This window comes from Rutilus rutilus, assembly GCF_951802725.1.
Source record: "Rutilus rutilus genome assembly, chromosome: 3".
Taxonomy (NCBI): domain Eukaryota; kingdom Metazoa; phylum Chordata; class Actinopteri; order Cypriniformes; family Leuciscidae; genus Rutilus; species Rutilus rutilus.
The window spans coordinates 44,439,458-44,458,339 of record NC_140211.1 but is presented as its reverse complement, the minus strand read 5'-3'; the positions used below and the strand labels follow the sequence as shown (position 1 = coordinate 44,458,339).

General features: G+C 35.8%; 1 protein-coding gene across 2 annotated transcripts in view; it reads left to right on the top strand.

The window, feature by feature from the left end:
• Positions 1 to 18,847, top strand: part of fastkd3 (FAST kinase domains 3) — a 64,677-nt gene extending 45,830 nt beyond the window's left edge. For both annotated transcript variants that reach the window (XM_084404126.1, XM_084404127.1), the window contains exons 4-7: positions 15,479 to 15,653; positions 15,768 to 15,837; positions 15,937 to 16,051; positions 18,595 to 18,847. In XM_084404126.1, coding sequence (XP_084260252.1) covers positions 15,479 to 15,653; positions 15,768 to 15,837; positions 15,937 to 16,051; positions 18,595 to 18,693 — 459 coding nt within the window. In that variant the 3' untranslated portion in view covers positions 18,694 to 18,847. The remainder of the gene's footprint in view (positions 1 to 15,478; positions 15,654 to 15,767; positions 15,838 to 15,936; positions 16,052 to 18,594) is intronic.
• Positions 18,848 to 18,882: the final 35 nt, after the last annotated feature.

Sequence of the window (18,882 nt, the reverse complement as noted above, 5' to 3'; positions counted from 1 at the left end):
ATTAGTTAAGTGTTAAATCATGCCAAGATCATGCTAAGAACTCTATAAAAACTCCATAGTAACCATCTGTGACAACTACCAACCACCTAGTAACACCATATCAACCGCCCTGAATACCATAGCAACCCCCCAGAACACCCTAGCAACCGCCTAGCAACCACCCAAAAGACCCTAGCAACCACCCAGAACACCGTAGCAACCACCCAAAAGACCCTAGCAACCACCCAGAAACCCTAGCAACCGCCTAGCAACCACCCAAAACACCCTAGCAACCACCCAAAACACCCTAGCAACCGCCTAGCAACCACCCAAAAGACCCTAGCAACCACCCAAAAGACCCTAGCAACCATCCAAAAGACCCTAGCAACCACCCAAAACAGCCTAGCAACCATCCAAAAGACCCTAGCAACCGCCTAGCAACCACCCAAAATATCCTAGCAACCACCCAAAACACCCTAGCAACCGCCTAGCAACCACCCAAAAGACCCTAGCAACCACCCAAAACAGCCTAGCAACCACCCAGAACACCCTAGCCACCACCTAGCAACCACCCAGAATACCTTAGCAACGCCTAGCAACACCATAGCAACCACCCATAACACCCTTGCAACTGCCTAGCAACCACCCAGAATACCTTAGCAATGCCTAGCAACACCATAGCAACCACCCATAACACCCTAGCAACCGCCTAGCAACCACCCAGAACACCCTAGCAACCACCCAAAATATCCTAGCAACCACCCAAAACACCCTAGCAACCGCCTAGCAACCACCCAAAAGACCCTAGCAACCGCCTAGCAACCACCCAAAAGACCCTAGCAACCACCAAAAATATCCTAGCAACCACCCAGAACACCCTAGCAACCGCCTAGCAACCACACAAAAGACCCTAGCAACCACCCAAAACACCCTAGCAACCACCCAGAACACCCTAGCAACCACCCAAAATACCCTAGCAACCGCCTAGCAACCACCCAGAATACCTTAGCAACCGCCTAGCAACACCATAGCGACCATCCATAACATCCTAACAACCGCCTAGCAAAAAACTTTCCGGTCCAAACTTTCTCAAGCCAACTTAAAGTTTGTCTCGACGAACTTTCGCATCTAGTTATTATTATTCTTCTGACCCAAAATGTTCTGACACTAACTCGCCCTAGAGCTTTAACTCTACAAACTCCAAACTCGGGTCAGACCTTCAGACTATTCTGACTCGAGTTGCTATATCTTTTCAGACTGATTTGACTTTCAGTTTTCTTAAAAATTAATATTAAATATCATAAAAATCCCATTGACTTTCATTGCAGACTGTTAAAATTGAGCCAAGGCTACGGTGGCCCATTAGTGCACAAACACAAAAACTCAAATCTAAACTCCCTGAAGCCCTAGACTCAATTAAACTACTATTCTATGTACTAATAAACCTATCTATCTATCTATCTATCTATCTATCTATCTATCTTTCTAACTTATCTATCTCTCTTTCCTTCTAACTAATCTATCTATCTATCTATCTATCTTTCTTTCTAACTAATCTATCTATCTTTCTAACTAATCTATCTATCTTTCTAACTAACTTATCTTGTGCTGGAACAATGTTTTCATATTTTCAACAAAAGATTTCATATTTAGTTTAATTTGATAAAAGATTTAATTGTTTGATGTTTGTAATTCTTTAATGTCATTCATGGCTTTAATATTCCTATGCACTTTATTTATGGTTTAGAGCTCCACCTAGTGGCAAGTTTGACGTTGCTTTAATTCTGTAATTTTCCGGAATCAGTAGCTAGTGAGTGCTCCATGCAGCAGCTAAAGATGGCTCTCTTTAATCGCCATATATATCGGTAATCTTTAACCTTGCAACAGCATCGCTTGTAAGTATTTATAGTTTTACATTGATGTTCATAATACTTGCATATAAATGTGAACTGTTACATGTAAAGATAGTTATTAATAATTTTCTATCAGGCTATTGCATTAGCCACATTGTGCTTTAGCTTCATATCTCAGAATACTATATTAATGTGGATGTTGGTATGATGCTGTAATTATTGTTAATTCCAGGACGTTATTATTGAAATATGTTTATTTGTTTATTTGTAGTTTCACTCCGTACCCAAGAACATTAAACCTGTGGTCAAACCTTCTTGTCTTCAGAGTCGTGTGAGGGAAGGGAGTTTATCTGACTGTCAAACGTTTAAACCATGTTGAGGACAGTACAGTGAAAAAGCGGCTGCAAGAACAGTTACAGCAGTAGATTGTGAAGATTCAAGTAGATTGAACGAGTATTGTGTGCACAATGGAGTCTCACTCAAAATCAGGTCCCATCTATCGTGTTCACGATCGGGCCGCTCCTCTACAAATGCTGCAGCTGCAATGGCCAGAGCAAAAGCTGAAGCAGCCAAGGCACGTTTAATGTATGCAGATGAGGAAGAAAGAATAAAGGTGGAGAAAGCCAAATTGGAGGCAAAAATGGATAAAATGGTGTTAGAGCGAGAAACAGCTGCAGCCGTAGCCGAAGCAGAGGCTCTAGAAGCAGCTGTTGACACCAGCGTCCATAGTAGACACGATCCTCCACTGGAAACAGCTCCTGTTGATGTTATGCAGCGGACATGTGAGTACGTTGAACAGATGAATCTACATGCAGTCACAGAATCAGCATTAAAAGCAGAGCCACTCTCTCCAGATGAGACAATACAGCCCCACACAGAGTTATCGGTAAGAAATTCTGTTACTGCTACACGTCTAAAGGCAGAGAGTTGCTCAGACGACGCTGAACTTGATCATATGCAATCAAGAAAAGATTCTGCTCAACCATCACGATTCACTAAAGGCACATATCATCCTTCTGGTAACACAGCAGAAAATAACCAGCGCAGAAAATACACACGTTTTGCCCAAAGTAGCACACCTCAATCTTTCCAACAAGACAAGACAGACATTTCAGATTTTGTCAGATATTTTGCTCGCCGTGAACTTGTTAACACGGGTTTAATACAGTTCAATGATCAACCAGAAAGTTTCAGAGCCTGGCAGCGGTCCTTTCAAAATGCCGTAAGTGGTTTGAATTTGACACCCAGTGAGGAAATAGACTTGTTAGTCAAATGGTTGGGAAAAGAATCAGCTGAACACGCTAAACGCATGAGGTCAGTACACATTAATCAGCCAATGGAGGGTCTTGACAGAATATGGACTAGACTGGAAGAGTGTTATGGTGCTCCAGAGGTAATCGAAAGAGCACTTTTCAAGCGTGTTGAAAATTTTCCGAGAATTTCAAGCAGAGATTACTCAAAGCTTCACTAATTGAGCGATCTTCTTATGATCTAAATAGAGTCAGCTAAAGCTGATGGATACCTTCCAGGCCTGTCATACCTGGACACAGCTAGGGGCATCAATCCCATAGTTCAGAAGTTGCCATTTAATCTACAAGAAAAGTGGCTGTCACATGGATCTGGTTACAAAGAGAGGTATGGTGTTTCATTTCCTCCCTTTGAGGTCTTGGTTGACTTCATAAGTCAGCAAGCTAGAATAAGGAATGACCCTGGGTTCAATCTTACTACTCAAACGGATTCACTTCATAAAGCAGACAAAGCTAGCTGGAAGCCAAGCAAATCAAGAGAAGTCTCAGTTAACAAGATAAATGTGTCTTCCCCTGTTCATTTTGACACAGATAAAGATGAATGGAAAACTGAAGATGCAGAGAGACTTTGTCCCATTCACAAAAGACCTCACTTACTAAGAAAAGGTCGTTCCTTCCGTGAGAAACCTTTGGAGGAACGTTTTGCATTTTTGAAAGAAAAGAGAATCTGTTTCAAGTGTTGCTTAGCCACAACACACACAGCTAAGAACTGCAAATTTGTAACCAAATGTTCTGAGTGTGGAAGTGAGAAACACATTTCTGCACTACACCCAGGCCAAGCTCCAAAAGCTCAAGAAGCAGCCTCCTCATCCCAGCATGGCGGGGAGGAAGTTTCCACGCCACCGACAGAAGTGGAAGCGCATTGCACTGAAGTTTGCAGAGGTGACCTTATTAATAAGTCATGTTCAAAGATCAGCTTGGTGAAAGTCTATCCCAAAGGCCAGCCTGAGAAAGCACTGAAAGTCTATGTGATCCTTGATGAACAGAGTAATAGGTCATTAGCTCGTTCTGTATTCTTTGATGCCTTCAAAGAAGATGGCCCAGCTTCTCCGTATACCCTTAGAACTTGTTCTGGAGTGACAGAGACCGCCGGCCGTAAAGCATCTGGCTACCAAATCGAGTCTGTAGATGGAAATGTAATCCTCACCCTACCAAGTTTGTAAGAGTGCAACAACATTCCTAACAATAGGGCAGAGATTCCCACACCCAGTGCTGCTCTCTATCACTCTCACTTGAAGCCTATAGCTCCATTCATACCAGAGTTAGAACAAGATGTTCCTATCATGATTCTTCTGGGTCGTGACATTATCAGAGTCCATAAGGTTCGCAGACAGGTAAATGGTCCTCATGATGCTCCTTATGCACAGAAGCTTGACCTGGGATGGGTGATAGTTGGCAATGTTTGTCTGAACGGCATTCACAAGTCTACCACTGTGAGTACATTCTTCACTAACACAAAAGAACAACGCCCATCCATCTTTGATCCATGTCCAAATGTTTTTCATGTGAAAGAGAGAAACAGTAGTGATTGGAGAAATTACAATGGGATGTGTTCTGTAGAGCAACTTGTTTACAATCACAAGGGTGATCAGTTTGGTCAAGAAGTGTTTAAGGTAACCTGTGATGACAACAAAGTGGCCCCATCTATCAATGACCTGTCATTCCTTCACATTATGGAGCAAGAGCTGGAAAAAGACGAAAGAAGCAGCTGGGTAGCGCCATTGCCTTTCAAAGCTCCAAGGTGCAGACTCCCTAACAACAGATGTCAAGCCATGAAAAGGTTGTCAGCCCTGAGACGTAATCTAGAGAGAAATCCAGAGATGAAACAGCACTTCTTTACTTTTATGGGCAAAGTTTTTAGTAACAACCATGCTGAAGAAGCTCCCCCTCTCATGGAAGGAGAAGAGTGCTGGTATTTGCCTCTCTTTGGGGTATATCACCCTAAAAAACCTGGGAAAATAAGAGTCGTCTTTGATTCCAGTGCCCGTCATGAGGATGTCGCGCTGAATGATGTTCTTTTATCTGGACCAGACCTGAACAACACCCTTCTTGGGGTGCTAATGCGATTTCGCAAGGAAGCTGTGGCCATAACAGCTGACATTGAACAAATGTTCTACTGTTTCTTAGTGAGAGAGGAAGACCGCAATTTCCTAAGGTTCCTGTGGTTCCGAAATAATGACCCATCTGAAAACATCATTGAGTACTGATGCGGGTCCATGTTTTTGGCAACAGTCCATCTCCTGCTGTAGCCATCTATTGTCTCCGGCAGTCGGTCAAAGATGGCGATCCTGAGGTGAAGAACTTTGTGAACCGTGACTTCTATGTTGACGATGGTCTGAAGTCTCTTCCTACAGTTAAGGCGGCAGTGGACCTGCTCAAAAACACACAGAGGACTCTTGCTGGTTCCAACTTAAGGCTTCACAAGGTCGCTTCAAACAACAAAGAGGTTCTAAAGGCCTTCCCACCTGAGGATCATGCCAGTGATCTCAAAGACTTGGATCTTGGATCTGACATGCTTCCTACGCAGCGCAGTCTGGGACTGAGTTGGAGTCTGAAGTCTGACACCTTTACTTTCGAGATAGCTACTGAAGCAAAACCCTTTACTCGTCGAGGTGTCTTATCCACCATTAATAGCATCTTTGACCCCCTTGGCTTTGTTGCTCCAGTTACAATTCAGGGAAAATCAATCATGAGAGAACTTAATAAACAGAATCATGACTGGGACTCCCCTCTTCCCAAAGAAATGGAGGGAAAATGGGACATGTGGCGACTTTCACTTAAGGAATTAAGTAAACTCCACATTCCAAGATGCTACACAAACATATCACCTTCTACAGCTACACGAAAGGAGTTATTTGTCTTCTGTGATGCATCAACAAAAGCAATAGCTGCAGTGGCCTACCTTAGATTGACAGATTCATGTGGAATCAACCATGTCAGCTTCATCATGGGTAAAGCAAAACTCAGCCCTGAGCAAACAGTGCCCCGTCTCGAGTTGTGTGCTGCGGTTCTGGCAGTAGAACTGGCAGAGTTCATCACTTCAGAAATTGACATACCCTTGGATGACACTACTTACTTTACAGATAGTAAGGTTGTGCTGGGCTACATATATAATGAGACGCGACGCTTCTATGTGTATGTCAGCAATCGAGTCCTCCGAATTCGCAAGTCTTCACATCCAAATCAGTGGAAGTATGTGCGCACAGATGTAAACCCAGCAGACATAGCAACAAGGTCTGTCACTGCTGCTCATCTCCAAGACACCAATTGGCTTCAGGGACCAAAGTTTCTGATAAACAACCCTCAGATTCTACCTGAAGATAAAACACATGAGCTTGTGAATCCTTCTTCAGATGCAGAAGTACGTCCTCAAGTCTCCACATTGAAGACCTCAATGATGGGTAAGAGTCTTGGAGCACAACGCTTTTCCAGATTTTCCACTTGGAAGTCCATCACTCAAGCTATTGCACGTCTTCTTCATATATCTTGTCAGTTTCATAAAGGCTCAACAACAGAAACATCAAGTTGCAAGGGCTGGCATTACTGTTCAAATGCTCCAACAGTTGAAGAACTCGTATGTGCTGAAAAAATAATCATCAAAGCAGTCCAACAGGAGACATATGACCAAGAATATAAGAGCTTGGGAACCGGGGATAAGCTCTCGAGAAAAAGTCCGCTTAAAGCCTTAGACCCGTTCATAGATGCAGACGGTCTGCTAAGAGTAGGAGGACGATTAACAGAAGCACAGATTGAGCTTGGTGTAAAAAAGCCCCTTATTATCCCTGGGAAACATCACGTTGCAACACTTTTAGTCAAACATCATCATGAAAAAGTGCAACACCAGGGACGACATTACACAGAGGGTGCAGTGCGTGCTGCTGGCTATTGGATAGTTGGTGGAAAGAGACGCGTTTGCAGCGTCATTCATGAATGTGTTACATGCCGAAGACTTAGGAGAGAACCACAGACTCAAAAAATGGCGGATCTTCCAGCAGATCGTGTGTCCACTGACCCTCCATTTACGAATGTGGAACTAGATGTTTTCGGCCCATGGAGTGTGGCGGCACGACGGACCAGAGGTGGTCATGCGCAAAGCAAGAGGTGGGCAGTGATATTCACATGCATGAGTGTGAGAGCTGTGCATATTGAGCTTATTGAGTCTTTAGATACATCTAGCTTCATTAATGCCCTACGGCGTTTTCTTGCTATTCGAGGGCCTGTGAAGCACATCCGCTCAGACAGACGAACAAATTTTGTAGGTGCTTGCAAGGAGCTTAACATTTCCTCTAATGTTGACAATTCCTCTGTTACAAAATTTCTCGTGGACCAGGGCTGTATCTGGCAGTTTAACCCGCCTCATGCGTCTCATATGGGTGGGTCCTGGGAGAGGATGATTGGACTTGCTAGAAGGATACTAGATGCAATGTTCCAACAGCTTGGACCTTCAGCACTAACACATGAGACACTCTCCACTCTAATGGCAGAAGTTGCAGCTATAAACAATGCCAGACCTCTTGTCCCAGTGTCAACTGACCCAGATGACCCATTCATACTCACACCTAATGCACTCCTAACTCAAAAGGTCACAATTGCTCCTGCCCCAGCTGGTGATTGGGTCAAAGACCTTCATAATCGTCAGTGGCGCCGGGTTCAGCACTTGGCACAGACTTTTTGGGATAAATGGAAAAAGCAGTACCTGACTCTTTTGCAACCAAAGAGAAAGTGGCACGCTAGTAAGCCTGACCTTGAACTAGGAAGCATTGTGCTCTTGAAGGATGAACAGCAAAAAAGGAATGAATGGCCTATGGGGCTTGTTACTCAAGTCTTCCCAAGCAAAGACAACAAAGTCCGTAAGGTGGAAGTCAAGGTCTTTAAAAAGGAAGGCCCAAAGGTCTTCATACGGCCTATCACTAAGACAATCCTTCTCCTCGCTCCTGAGAAACTTGATTAGGTTAATCCAAATGACTTTTGGTTAGTGGCGTGTTCCATGCCAGACGGGGAGTGTGCTGGAACAATGTTTTCATATTTTCAACAAAAGATTTCATATTTAGTTTAATTTGATAAAAGATTTAATTGTTTGATGTTTGTAATTCTTTAATGTCATTCATGGCTTTAATATTCCTATGCACTTTATTTATGGTTTAGAGCTCCACCTAGTGGCAAGTTTGACGTTGCTTTAATTATGTAATTTTCCGGAATCAGTAGCTAGTGAGTGCTCCATGCAGCAGCTAAAGATGGCTCTCTTTAATCGCCATATATATCGGTAATCTTTAACCTTGCAACAGCATCGCTTGTAAGTATTTATAGTTTTACATTGATGTTCATAATACTTGCATATAAATGCGAACTGTTACATGTAAAGATAGTTATTAATAATTTTCTATCAGGCTATTGCATTAGCCACATTGTGCTTTAGCTTCATATCTCAGAATACTATATTAATGTGGATGTTGGTATGATGCTGTAATTATTGTTAATTCCAGGACGTTATTATTGAAATATGTTTATTTGTTTATTTGTAGTTTCACTCCGTACCCAAGAACATTAAACCTGTGGGCAAACCTTCTTGTCTTCAGAGTCGTGTGAGGGAAGGGAGTTTATCTGACTGTCAAACGTTTAAACCATGTTGAGGACAGTACATATCTATCTTTCTTTTGAACTAATCTATCTATCTTTCTAACTAACTTATCTATCTATCTATCTATCTTTCTTTCTTTCTTTCTTTCTTTCTTTCTTTCTTTCTTCCTAACTAATCTATATTTCTAACTAACTTATCTATCTTTCTTTCTTTCTTACCAATCTATTTATATTTCTAACTAACTGATCTATCTTTCTTTCTAACTAATCGATCTATCTTTCTAACTAATCTATCTATCTTTCTAACTAACTTATCTATCTTTCTTTCTCTCTTACTAATCTATCTATCTTTCTATCTTTCTTTCTTTCTAACTAATCTATCTATCTTTCTTTCTTTTTAACTAATCTATCTATCTTTCTAACTGATCTATCTTTCTTTCTAACTAATCTATCTATCTTTCTAACTAACTAATTTATCTTTCTTTCTTTCTTACTAATCTAGCTATCTTTCTAACTAACTTATCTATCTTTCTTTCTAACTAATCTTTCTAACTAACGTATATATCTTTCTTTCTTACTAATCTATCTTTCTAAATAACTTATCTATCTTTCTTTCTTTCTAACTAATCTATCTATCTGTCTTACTAATCTATTTTCTTTTTAACTAATCTATCTATCTTTCTAACTAACTTATCTATCTTTCTTTCTTACTAATTGATCTATATTTCTAACTAACTCATCTATCTTTCTTTCTAACTAATCGATCTATCTTTCTAACTAATCGATCTATCTTTTTAACTAACTTATCTAACTTTCTTTCTTTCTTTTTAACTAATCTATCTATCTTTCTAACTAACTTATCTATCTTTCTTTATTTCTTACTAATCTATCTATCTTTCTAACTAACTTATCTATCTTTCTTTCTTGATAACTAATCTATCTCTCTTTCTAACTAACTTATCTTTCTTTCTTTCTTACTAATCTATCTTTCTTTCTAACTATTTAACTTATCTATCGTTCTTTCTTTCTAACTAATCTATCTCTTTCTAACTATTTAACTTATCTATCTATCTTTCTTTCTTTTTAACTAATCTAGCTATCTTTCTAACTAACTTATCTATCTTTCTTCCTTACTAATCTATCTATCTTTCTAACTAACTTAACAATCTTTCTTTCTTTCTAAATAATCTGTCTATCTCTCTAACTAAATGATCTATCTTTTTGTTTCTAACTAATCTATCTATCTTTCCAACTAACTTATCTATCTTTCTTTCTTTCAAACTAATCTATCTATCTATCTATCTTTCTAACTAACTTATCTATCTTTCTTTCTTTCTAATCTATCTTTGTAACTAACTTATTTCTTTCTTTATAACAAATCTATCTATCTTTCTAACTAAGTTGTCTATCTTTCTTTATTTCTTACTAATCTATCTATCTTTCTAACTAACTTATCTATCTTTCTTTCTTGATAACTAATCTATCTATCTTTCTAACTAACTTATCTTTCTTTCTTTCTTAATAATCTATCTTTCTAACTAACTAACTTATCTATCTTTCTTTCTTTCTTTCTAACTAATCTATCTATCTTTCTAACTATCTATCTTTCTAACTAACTTATCTTTCTTTCTTTCTTTCTTAATAATCTATCTTTCTAACTAACTAACTAACTAACTTATCTATCTTTCTTTCTTTCTAATCTATCTTTGTAACTAACTTATTTCTTTCTTTATAACAAATCTATCTATCTTTCTAACTAAGTTATCTATCTTTCTTTCTTTCTTACTAATCTATCTATCTTTCTAACTAAGTTAGCTATCTTTCTTTCTTTCTAACTAATCTATATGTCTTTCTAACTAACTTATCTATCTTTCTTTTTAACTAATCTATCTATCTTTCTAACTAACTTATCTATCTTTCTTTCTTTCTTACTAATCTATCTATCTTTCTAACTAACTAATCTATCTAACTTTCTTTCTTTCTTTTTAACTAATCTATCTATCTTTCTAACTAACTTATCTATATTTCTTGATAACTAATCTATCTCTCTTTCTAACTAACTTATCTTTCTTTCTTTCTTTCTTACTAATCTATCTATCTTTCTAACTATTTAACTTATCTATCTTTCTTTCTTTCTAACTAATCTATCTCTTTCTAACTATCTTATCTATCTATCTTTCTTACTTTCTTTTTACTAATCTAGCTATCTTTCTAACTAACTTATCTATCTTTCTTCCTTACAATCTATCTATCTTTCTAACTAACTTAACAATCTTTCTTTCTTTCTAAATAATCTATCTATCTCTCTAACTAACTTATCTATCTTTTTGTTTCTAACTAATCTATCTATCTTTCTAACTAACTTATCTATCTCTCTTTCTTTCTAACTAATCTATCTATCTATCTTTCTAACTAACTTATCTATCTTTCTTTCTTTCTAATCTATCTTTGTAATTAACTTATTTCTTTCTTTATAACAAATCTATCTATCTTTCTAACTAAGTTATCTATCTTTCTTTATTTCTTACTAATCTATCTATCTTTCTAACTAACTTATCTATCTTTCTTTCTTGATAACTAATCTATCTATCTTTCTAACTAACTTATCTTTCTTTCTTTCTTTCTTAATAATCTATCTTTCTAACTAACTAACTTATCTATCTTTCTTTCTTTCTAACTAATCTATCTATCTTTCTAACTATCTATCTTTCTAACTAACTTATCTTTCTTTCTTTCTTAATAATCTATCTTTCTAACTAACTAACTCATCTATCTTTCTTTCTTTCTAATCTATCTTTGTAACTAACTTATTTCTTTCTTTATAACAAATCTATCTATCTTTCTAACTAAGTTATCTATCTTTCTTTCTTTTTTACTAATCTATCTATCTTTCTAACTAAGTTAGCTATCTTTCTTTCTTTCTAACTAATCTATGTCTTTCTAACTAACTAACTTATCTATCTTTCTTTTTAACTAATCTATCTATCTTTCTAACTAACTTATCTATCTTTCTTTCTTTCTTACTAATCTATCTATCTTTCTAACTAACTAATCTATCTAACTTTCTTTCTTTCTTTTTAACTAATCTATCTATCTTTCTAACTAACTTATCTATATTTCTTGATAACTAATCTATCTCTCTTTCTAACTAACTTATCTATCTTTCTTTCTTTCTTTCTTACTAATCTATCTATCTTTCTAACTATTTAACTTATCTATCTTTCTTTCTTTCTAACTAATCTATCTCTTTCTAACTATCTTATCTATCTATCTTTCTTTCTTTCTTTTTACTAATCTAGCTATCTTTCTAACTAACTTATCTATCTTTCTTCCTTACTAATCTATCTATCTTTCTAACTAACTTAACAATCTTTCTTTCTTTCTAAATAATCTATCTATCTTTCCAACTAACTTATCTATCTCTCTTTCTTTCTAACTAATCTATCTATCTATCTTTCTAACTAACTTATCTATCTTTCTTTCTTTCTAATCTATCTTTGTAACTAACTTATTTATTTCTTTATAACAAATCTATCTATCTTTCTAAGTTATCTATCTTTCTTTCTTTCTTACTAATCTATCTATCTTTCTAACTAATTTAGCTATCTATCTTTCTTTCTTTCTAACTAATCTATTTTTCTAACTAACTAACTTATCTATCTTTCTTTATTTTTAACTAATCTATCTATCTTTCTAACTAACTTATCTGTCTTTCCTTCTTTCTTACTAATCTATCTATCTTTCTAACTAACTAATCTATCTCTTTCTAACTAACTTATCTAACTTTCTTTCTTTTTAACTAATCTATCTATCTTTCTAACTAACTTATCTATCTTTCTTTATTTCTTACTAATCTATCTTTCTAACTAACTTATCTATCTTTCTTTCTTGATAACTAATCTATCTCTCTTTCTAACTAACTTATCTTTCTTTCTTTCTTACTAATCTATCTATCTTTCTAACTATTTAACTTATCTATCGTTCTTTATTTCTAACTAATCTATCTCTTTCTAACTATCTTATCTATCTTTCTTTCTTTCTTTTTAACTAATCTAGCTATCTTTCTAACTAACTTAACAATCTTTCTTTCTTTCTAAATAATCTATCTATCTCTCTAACTAATTTATCTATCTTTTTGTTTCTAACTAATCTATCTATCTTTCCAACTAACTTATCTATCTTTCTTTCTTTCTAACTAATCTATCTATCTATCTTTCTAACTAACTTATCTATCTTTCTTTATTTCTAACTAATCTATCTCTCTTTCTTTCTAACTAATCAATCTTTCTTTCTTTCTTTCTAACTAATATTTCTTTCTTTCTAACTAATCAATCTTTCTTTCTTTCTTTCTAACTAATCTTTCTTTCTTTCTAACAAATTTTTCTTTCTTTCTTTCTAACTAATCCTTCTTTCTTCCTTTCTTTCTTTCTTACTAATCTTTCTTTCTTTTGTTCTTTCTTTCTAACTAATATTTCTTTCTTTTTTCTTTCTTTCTTTTTTGTCTTTCTTTCTTTCTTTCTTTCTTTCTTTCTTTCTTTCTTTCTAACTAATCTTTCTTTCTAACTAATCCTTTCTTTCTTTCTAACTAATCCTTCTTTTTTCCTTTCTTTCTTTCTTTCTTTCTAACTAATCTTTCTTTCTTTCGTTTTTTCTTTCGTTCTTTCTTTCTTTCTAACTCATTTTTCTTTCTTTCTAACTAATCCTTCTTTTTTCCTTTCTTTCTTTCTTTCTTTCTTTCTAACTAATCTTTCTTTCGTTCTTTCTTTCGTTCTTTCTTTCTTTCTTTCTTTCTAATCTTTCTTTCTTTCTGACTAATCTATCTTTTTTCTTTTTTTAACTAATCCATCTATCTTTCTATCTATCTTTCTTTCTTTCTACCTAATCTTTCTTTTTTTCTTTCTTTCTTTCTTTCTAACTCATCTTACTATCATTCTTTCTTTCTAACTAATCTTTCTTACTCTTTCTATCAATCTTTCTTTCTTTTTTGTTTCTTTCTTTCTAAGTAATCTTTTTTTCTAACTAACTAATCTTTCTTTCTCTTTCTATCAATCTTTCTTTCTTTTTTGTTTCTTTCTTTCTAAGTAATCTTTTTTTCTAACTAACTAATCTTTCTTTCTCTTTCTATCAATCTTTCTTTCTTTTTTGTTTCTTTCATTCTAAGTAATCTTTCTTTTTAACTAACTAATCTATATATCTTTCTTTCTAACTAATCTCTTTCTTTCTTACTAATCAATCTTTCTTTCTTTCTCTTTCTTTCTGCCTTTCTTTCTTTCTTTCTTTCTTTCTAACTAATCAATCTTTCTTTCTTTCTTTTCTCTCTTTCTTTATTCAAAACTTTTCTATCTATCTATTTATCTAATCTTTATTTTTCTTTCTAACTAATCTGTGTCTTTTTTTCTAACTTTTCTTTCTTTCTTTTGAACTAATCTATCTATCAAACTTTAACCTACTTTAAACATCAAACTACTTTAAACTTCTTCAAACTCTTTGGTCCGGCTTTCTCAAGCCAACTTAAAGTTTGTCTCAACAAACTTTTTTTTCTAGTTCATTCAACTAATGTAGTTAACTAATGTAAACAAATGGAACCTTAAAGTGTTTTTCTGGATCTTGTGAGTAATCTAGTGTGGGCTAGTGTGGGTGGCCCGATCTGTCAACTATGTGCTCAACATTATTTTCCGGTTATCACTGTAAAGCTGCTTTGAAACAATCTGTATTGTAATAAGCGCTATATAAATAAAGGTGACTTGACTGTTTCCATAGAAACTAGATTTGATGACATTAAAATGTGGTAGGGACACAAATATGTGGGACATGTCCGTTTAGATGGGAAAAAAAAACTATTATTTTTGATTAGTTTTTGTTGTTAATTACTGACCATTTATATATATATATATAAATGGTCAGTAATTAACAACAAAAACTAATTTTAAGTTGGTTGAAAGTAATATTTATATTAAACAAATTCATTTGAAATAATGTCAAAGTGTTGAGACATAAATTCAGCTAATTCTATTACAATGATACCACAATTGTACCCTGGAAATCCAGAGTTCTCGCGAGAGCACAAGTTGAATTTGCTCAGCGAGTTTACTCTGGCGTCGAGTAATGATGCTCATTAAATATGCCCTTGTATCCGAGCTGCACCAATCACATCGGGTTATCTGATATAGGCGGGCCAGAGGCGAGCTAAACAGATGACGACAGCGCTGTGACGTCGAAGTCATTAGTAAACTTTGCAAGATGGCTATGGATGAACACCAGTTGTTTGAATCGTCTTTGGCCGCTACAATGAACGAGTTAGACTTGGCTTTTTATCTAAAAGAGGAACAGAAGACGGCGCTCGAATCGTTCCTTTGCAAGAAGGGCATTTTTGCTGTTTTGCCGACCGGATACGGCAAGAGTCTAATCTACCAGTTTGCTCCGCTGGTAGCTAAGCGTATGGGGCTTGTTGTGATTGGTCATAGTGTTATCCAATTGCGTGCAGTGAGATTTCCAAATGCATGCCTGGTGCCGCCCCTCGAGCTGGCCGATTTTCATTAGTCGATGCCAGACCATTAATCTTTCAGATTTAGGTTTGGATTTCCAGGCTACTACAATTGTGGGACATGAACAAAAATGGTGTTTGGACCTATAAATGCTTCATAATTATAATCAGTAATTTATTTTAATGTGAAGGTGTGTAATGACTCTGTGTTTATATTTACCAAACACCCGTTTAAGTTGCTTATTTAACCATGCTCATTTCCTACACTTAACATGCAGGGTCCACGACTTTCGCCAAAGTTTCGTGTGAAGTCATTTTTGGCTTCTGGACAGTCTTTGGAAACTCATGTGGATCCTCAATTCTACAATGCTGTGAAGTCTGGCCTAGTGGATCTGCTGGGAGCTCGATCTTACTTTGCTTCCAGAGTACTTACACCATACTGCTATACGCTAGGTGAAGATGATACACCCAGTGTGACCCTGAAAATTGTACAGTTGTCAACTTCTGACACTAACATGTTTCTGTGGTTGCGTATATGCCAATATTTTCTTGTTTGTATATCTGCAGACATTGAGATAAAACTAGATGAAGAAGGGTATGTCCTGCCTGCCTGTCATTCAGAAGAAGTCCATAAGAGGTAATGCATGTCCTGATCTTTGCGGGGGAAAAAACAGGCACTGACAGTGGTCTGTAAGATTATATATTCTGAGCTCAACATTAATTTGTGTGTTATCAGAATTGCTCTCTGTATTGATGGGTCAAAGCGCTTTGCAGCTAATGCAGAGAAACTTCTAGGCAAGGAAGCCATCAAGCAGCGTCATCTGAGGATTCTGGGATATGAAGTTGTTCAGGTAAAACCAACATAATTTCTCTTGCGTTTTTATTTACAGGCTGTCTGTTTTACTAAATTGTTAGTTACCTTTCCTTCATAAGTGTATTTGCATAGATCATTTTAAAATATCTAAAATTTTATTTTAAAGGAACGGTTCACCTCATAATGAAACTTTGGTCATTTACCCTAATATTATTCCTCATGATATTCTTTCTTCTATTAAACACAAGATACAGTTATGGTCATAACTTTACATGCACCTTGCAGAATCTGCAAAATGTAAGTAGTTTTAACAAAATAAAAGGGATCATAAAATTGTCTTTTTTAGTGCTACCCTGAATAAGCTTTTACACATCAGATATTTAGAAACAGATTTTCTTTATCTGGATAATCTTGCACATTCTTTGGTTTTCCAGGATCTTCTGCATATTTGAACCCTTTCCAGAAGAGACTATATGATTTTTAGATCCATATTTTAATGCTTAGGACAATTACAAAAGGGCACAAACAATCATTGATGCATACTTTTTTTATTCTTTTTTTTTTTATTTGAACTTTTTCTTTTAATTTAGCACTGCCCTTCAGAAGCTACATATAATACCAGAACAATTTCCCAGAAGACAGTTTACTCTTCTTGAGCTTCAGTGAATGATTGCACCTTTTGTAATTGCTGTGTATGAATTGTACTCAGTGTGAAACTACAGCCACTGTTAAATAGGGTTCTAGTATGCAGAAGAAACCCAAAAATGGGCTGGACCTGAAGGGTTTTTCTGAAGAATAGGACAAACTAGTGTCTCATGAACAACTATCTCAAAACATCATTATCGTGGATCATCCAGGTAAGGAAACAAAGTATTAAGAATCAAGCATATGTAAACAGGATTATTTGTGTAAATTCAATTATTTCTTCTTGGACTATATGTAAACTTGTGTGAAATTGCTTATTCAAAGAAGTACTAAAAATAGCTATTTTAATGATCCCTCTTAATTTGTTAATTAACATTTTTCAGATTGTGCAAGGTGTATGTAAACTTACAAATGTACTGGGGTTAGACAATGAAACTGAAACACCTGGTTTTAGACCACAATAATTTATTAGTATGGTGTAGGGCAGATGTGTCAAACTCAGTTCCTGGAGGACCACAGCCCTGCAGAGTTTAGCTTCAACCCTAATCAAACACACCTGATCCAGCACATCAAGTCATTCAGGCTTATTTAAAAAATACAGGTATGTGTGTTGGAACGCAGCTCTGTAGGGCTGTGGCCTTCCAGGAAATGAGTTTGACACCACTGGTGCAGGGCCTCCTTTTGCGGCCAATACAGCATCAATTCGTCTTAGGAATGACAGACACAAGTCCGGCACAATGGCCAGAGGGATTTTGAGCCATTCCAGAACAGGTGACTGTGTAGGCTATCAACTGCACTTTCATGTTCATCAAACCATTCTGTCACAAGTCTTGCTGTGTGCATTAGAGCAAATGTTCTTGACCCTTAAGAAACTTTACTTAATGCTGTCACATAACAAATCTGCTTCATAGGTAAAATTAAAATAATTGCTAATTAGAACATTGAAATACAAATGTAAAGCCTGTACAAATACTAGAAATCGTGAAATAATGGAAACATCATGTAACAAACAGTACACATTTCATTTATCTATTAAAACTTTAATGTCGTTTGGCACTTGGCATAATACTTGGCTGTTAACTTATGAATTTCCAAAAATTAATCAAGTTTTTTGTCAGTTGTGTTATGTTCTTTTCTAATTTGATGTCATTACATTTGCTGTCTTGCCGCCATCCAGTCACTGCATTGCTGATTATGGTTTCAAGTATCGATATATCGTCCCTTTCCAATGAACACAAGAATGCACAGTAATCTCAGAAAACTTAATCCAGATATTTTAATCAAATCAGCAAATTCGTTTGAAGAACCACATTAGCCAGAGATCAGTTATCACAATTAGAAGATAGGGCATCTGTCAAATCATCTCAGATGTAAGTGAGGTATGAAGAATGGATCCAAGGTCACAGATGAGCCAGCAAGATGCGCACCAACAATTTGTCTTCTTTTGAACTCTGTCAATTATGTTGTGTGGATGGCAATATTTTATGTACAGCTGTGCTTTTGCTCTGCTAATTCAAACTTCACACTCTGCTCTTACTAAGGGAATGTAAAATCAGTGATGTACGGCCACCAGGCTGCATATATGCGTGAAACCTATAACAAACCAGTGTTTGTTTCATTGTCCAACCCCTGTATTTAAAAAATGTTTCTGTTGTTTTTTTAACATTCGATCGGATACAAAAATTTCAAGCGCTGAACAAGGATAATAAGGGTAGTGTAAAAGCAATCCATTCAACTCCAGTGGTTTAATCCAAGCCTTCTGAAGTCATACAAATTTATAACACCATGAGGGCAAGTAAAATTAATTTTTGTTTTTGAGATAACTATACCTTTAAACCCTAATCGTATATTCTTAATTGGGCTTAACTTGCACTAGGTTGGAGTTTGGTTTTATGTCCTACAATGGTCTTTTTTTATTTTTTCAATGGTCTCTAGATTTCATACTATGAGTTTGAAAAACTCAAGAATAAAGAGGAGGTTGTGGAATATCTGCACAAGAAGATCTTTCCTAACAGCTACAGACTCAGCTGGTGACATCTGGATCACTAAATGTATATTGAATTCCTATTTCGAAAAGCAGTAGATTTATTAGGTATATAAATGTTTACTTTTGTGTACTGATTTTTTCTTTTTGCTCTTAATTTTTGATTCTAAATGTAAATTCCCATAATAAAAGGAGTGCATAAGATTTTGTCTATTATTGTTTCTCTCTAAATGAAACGT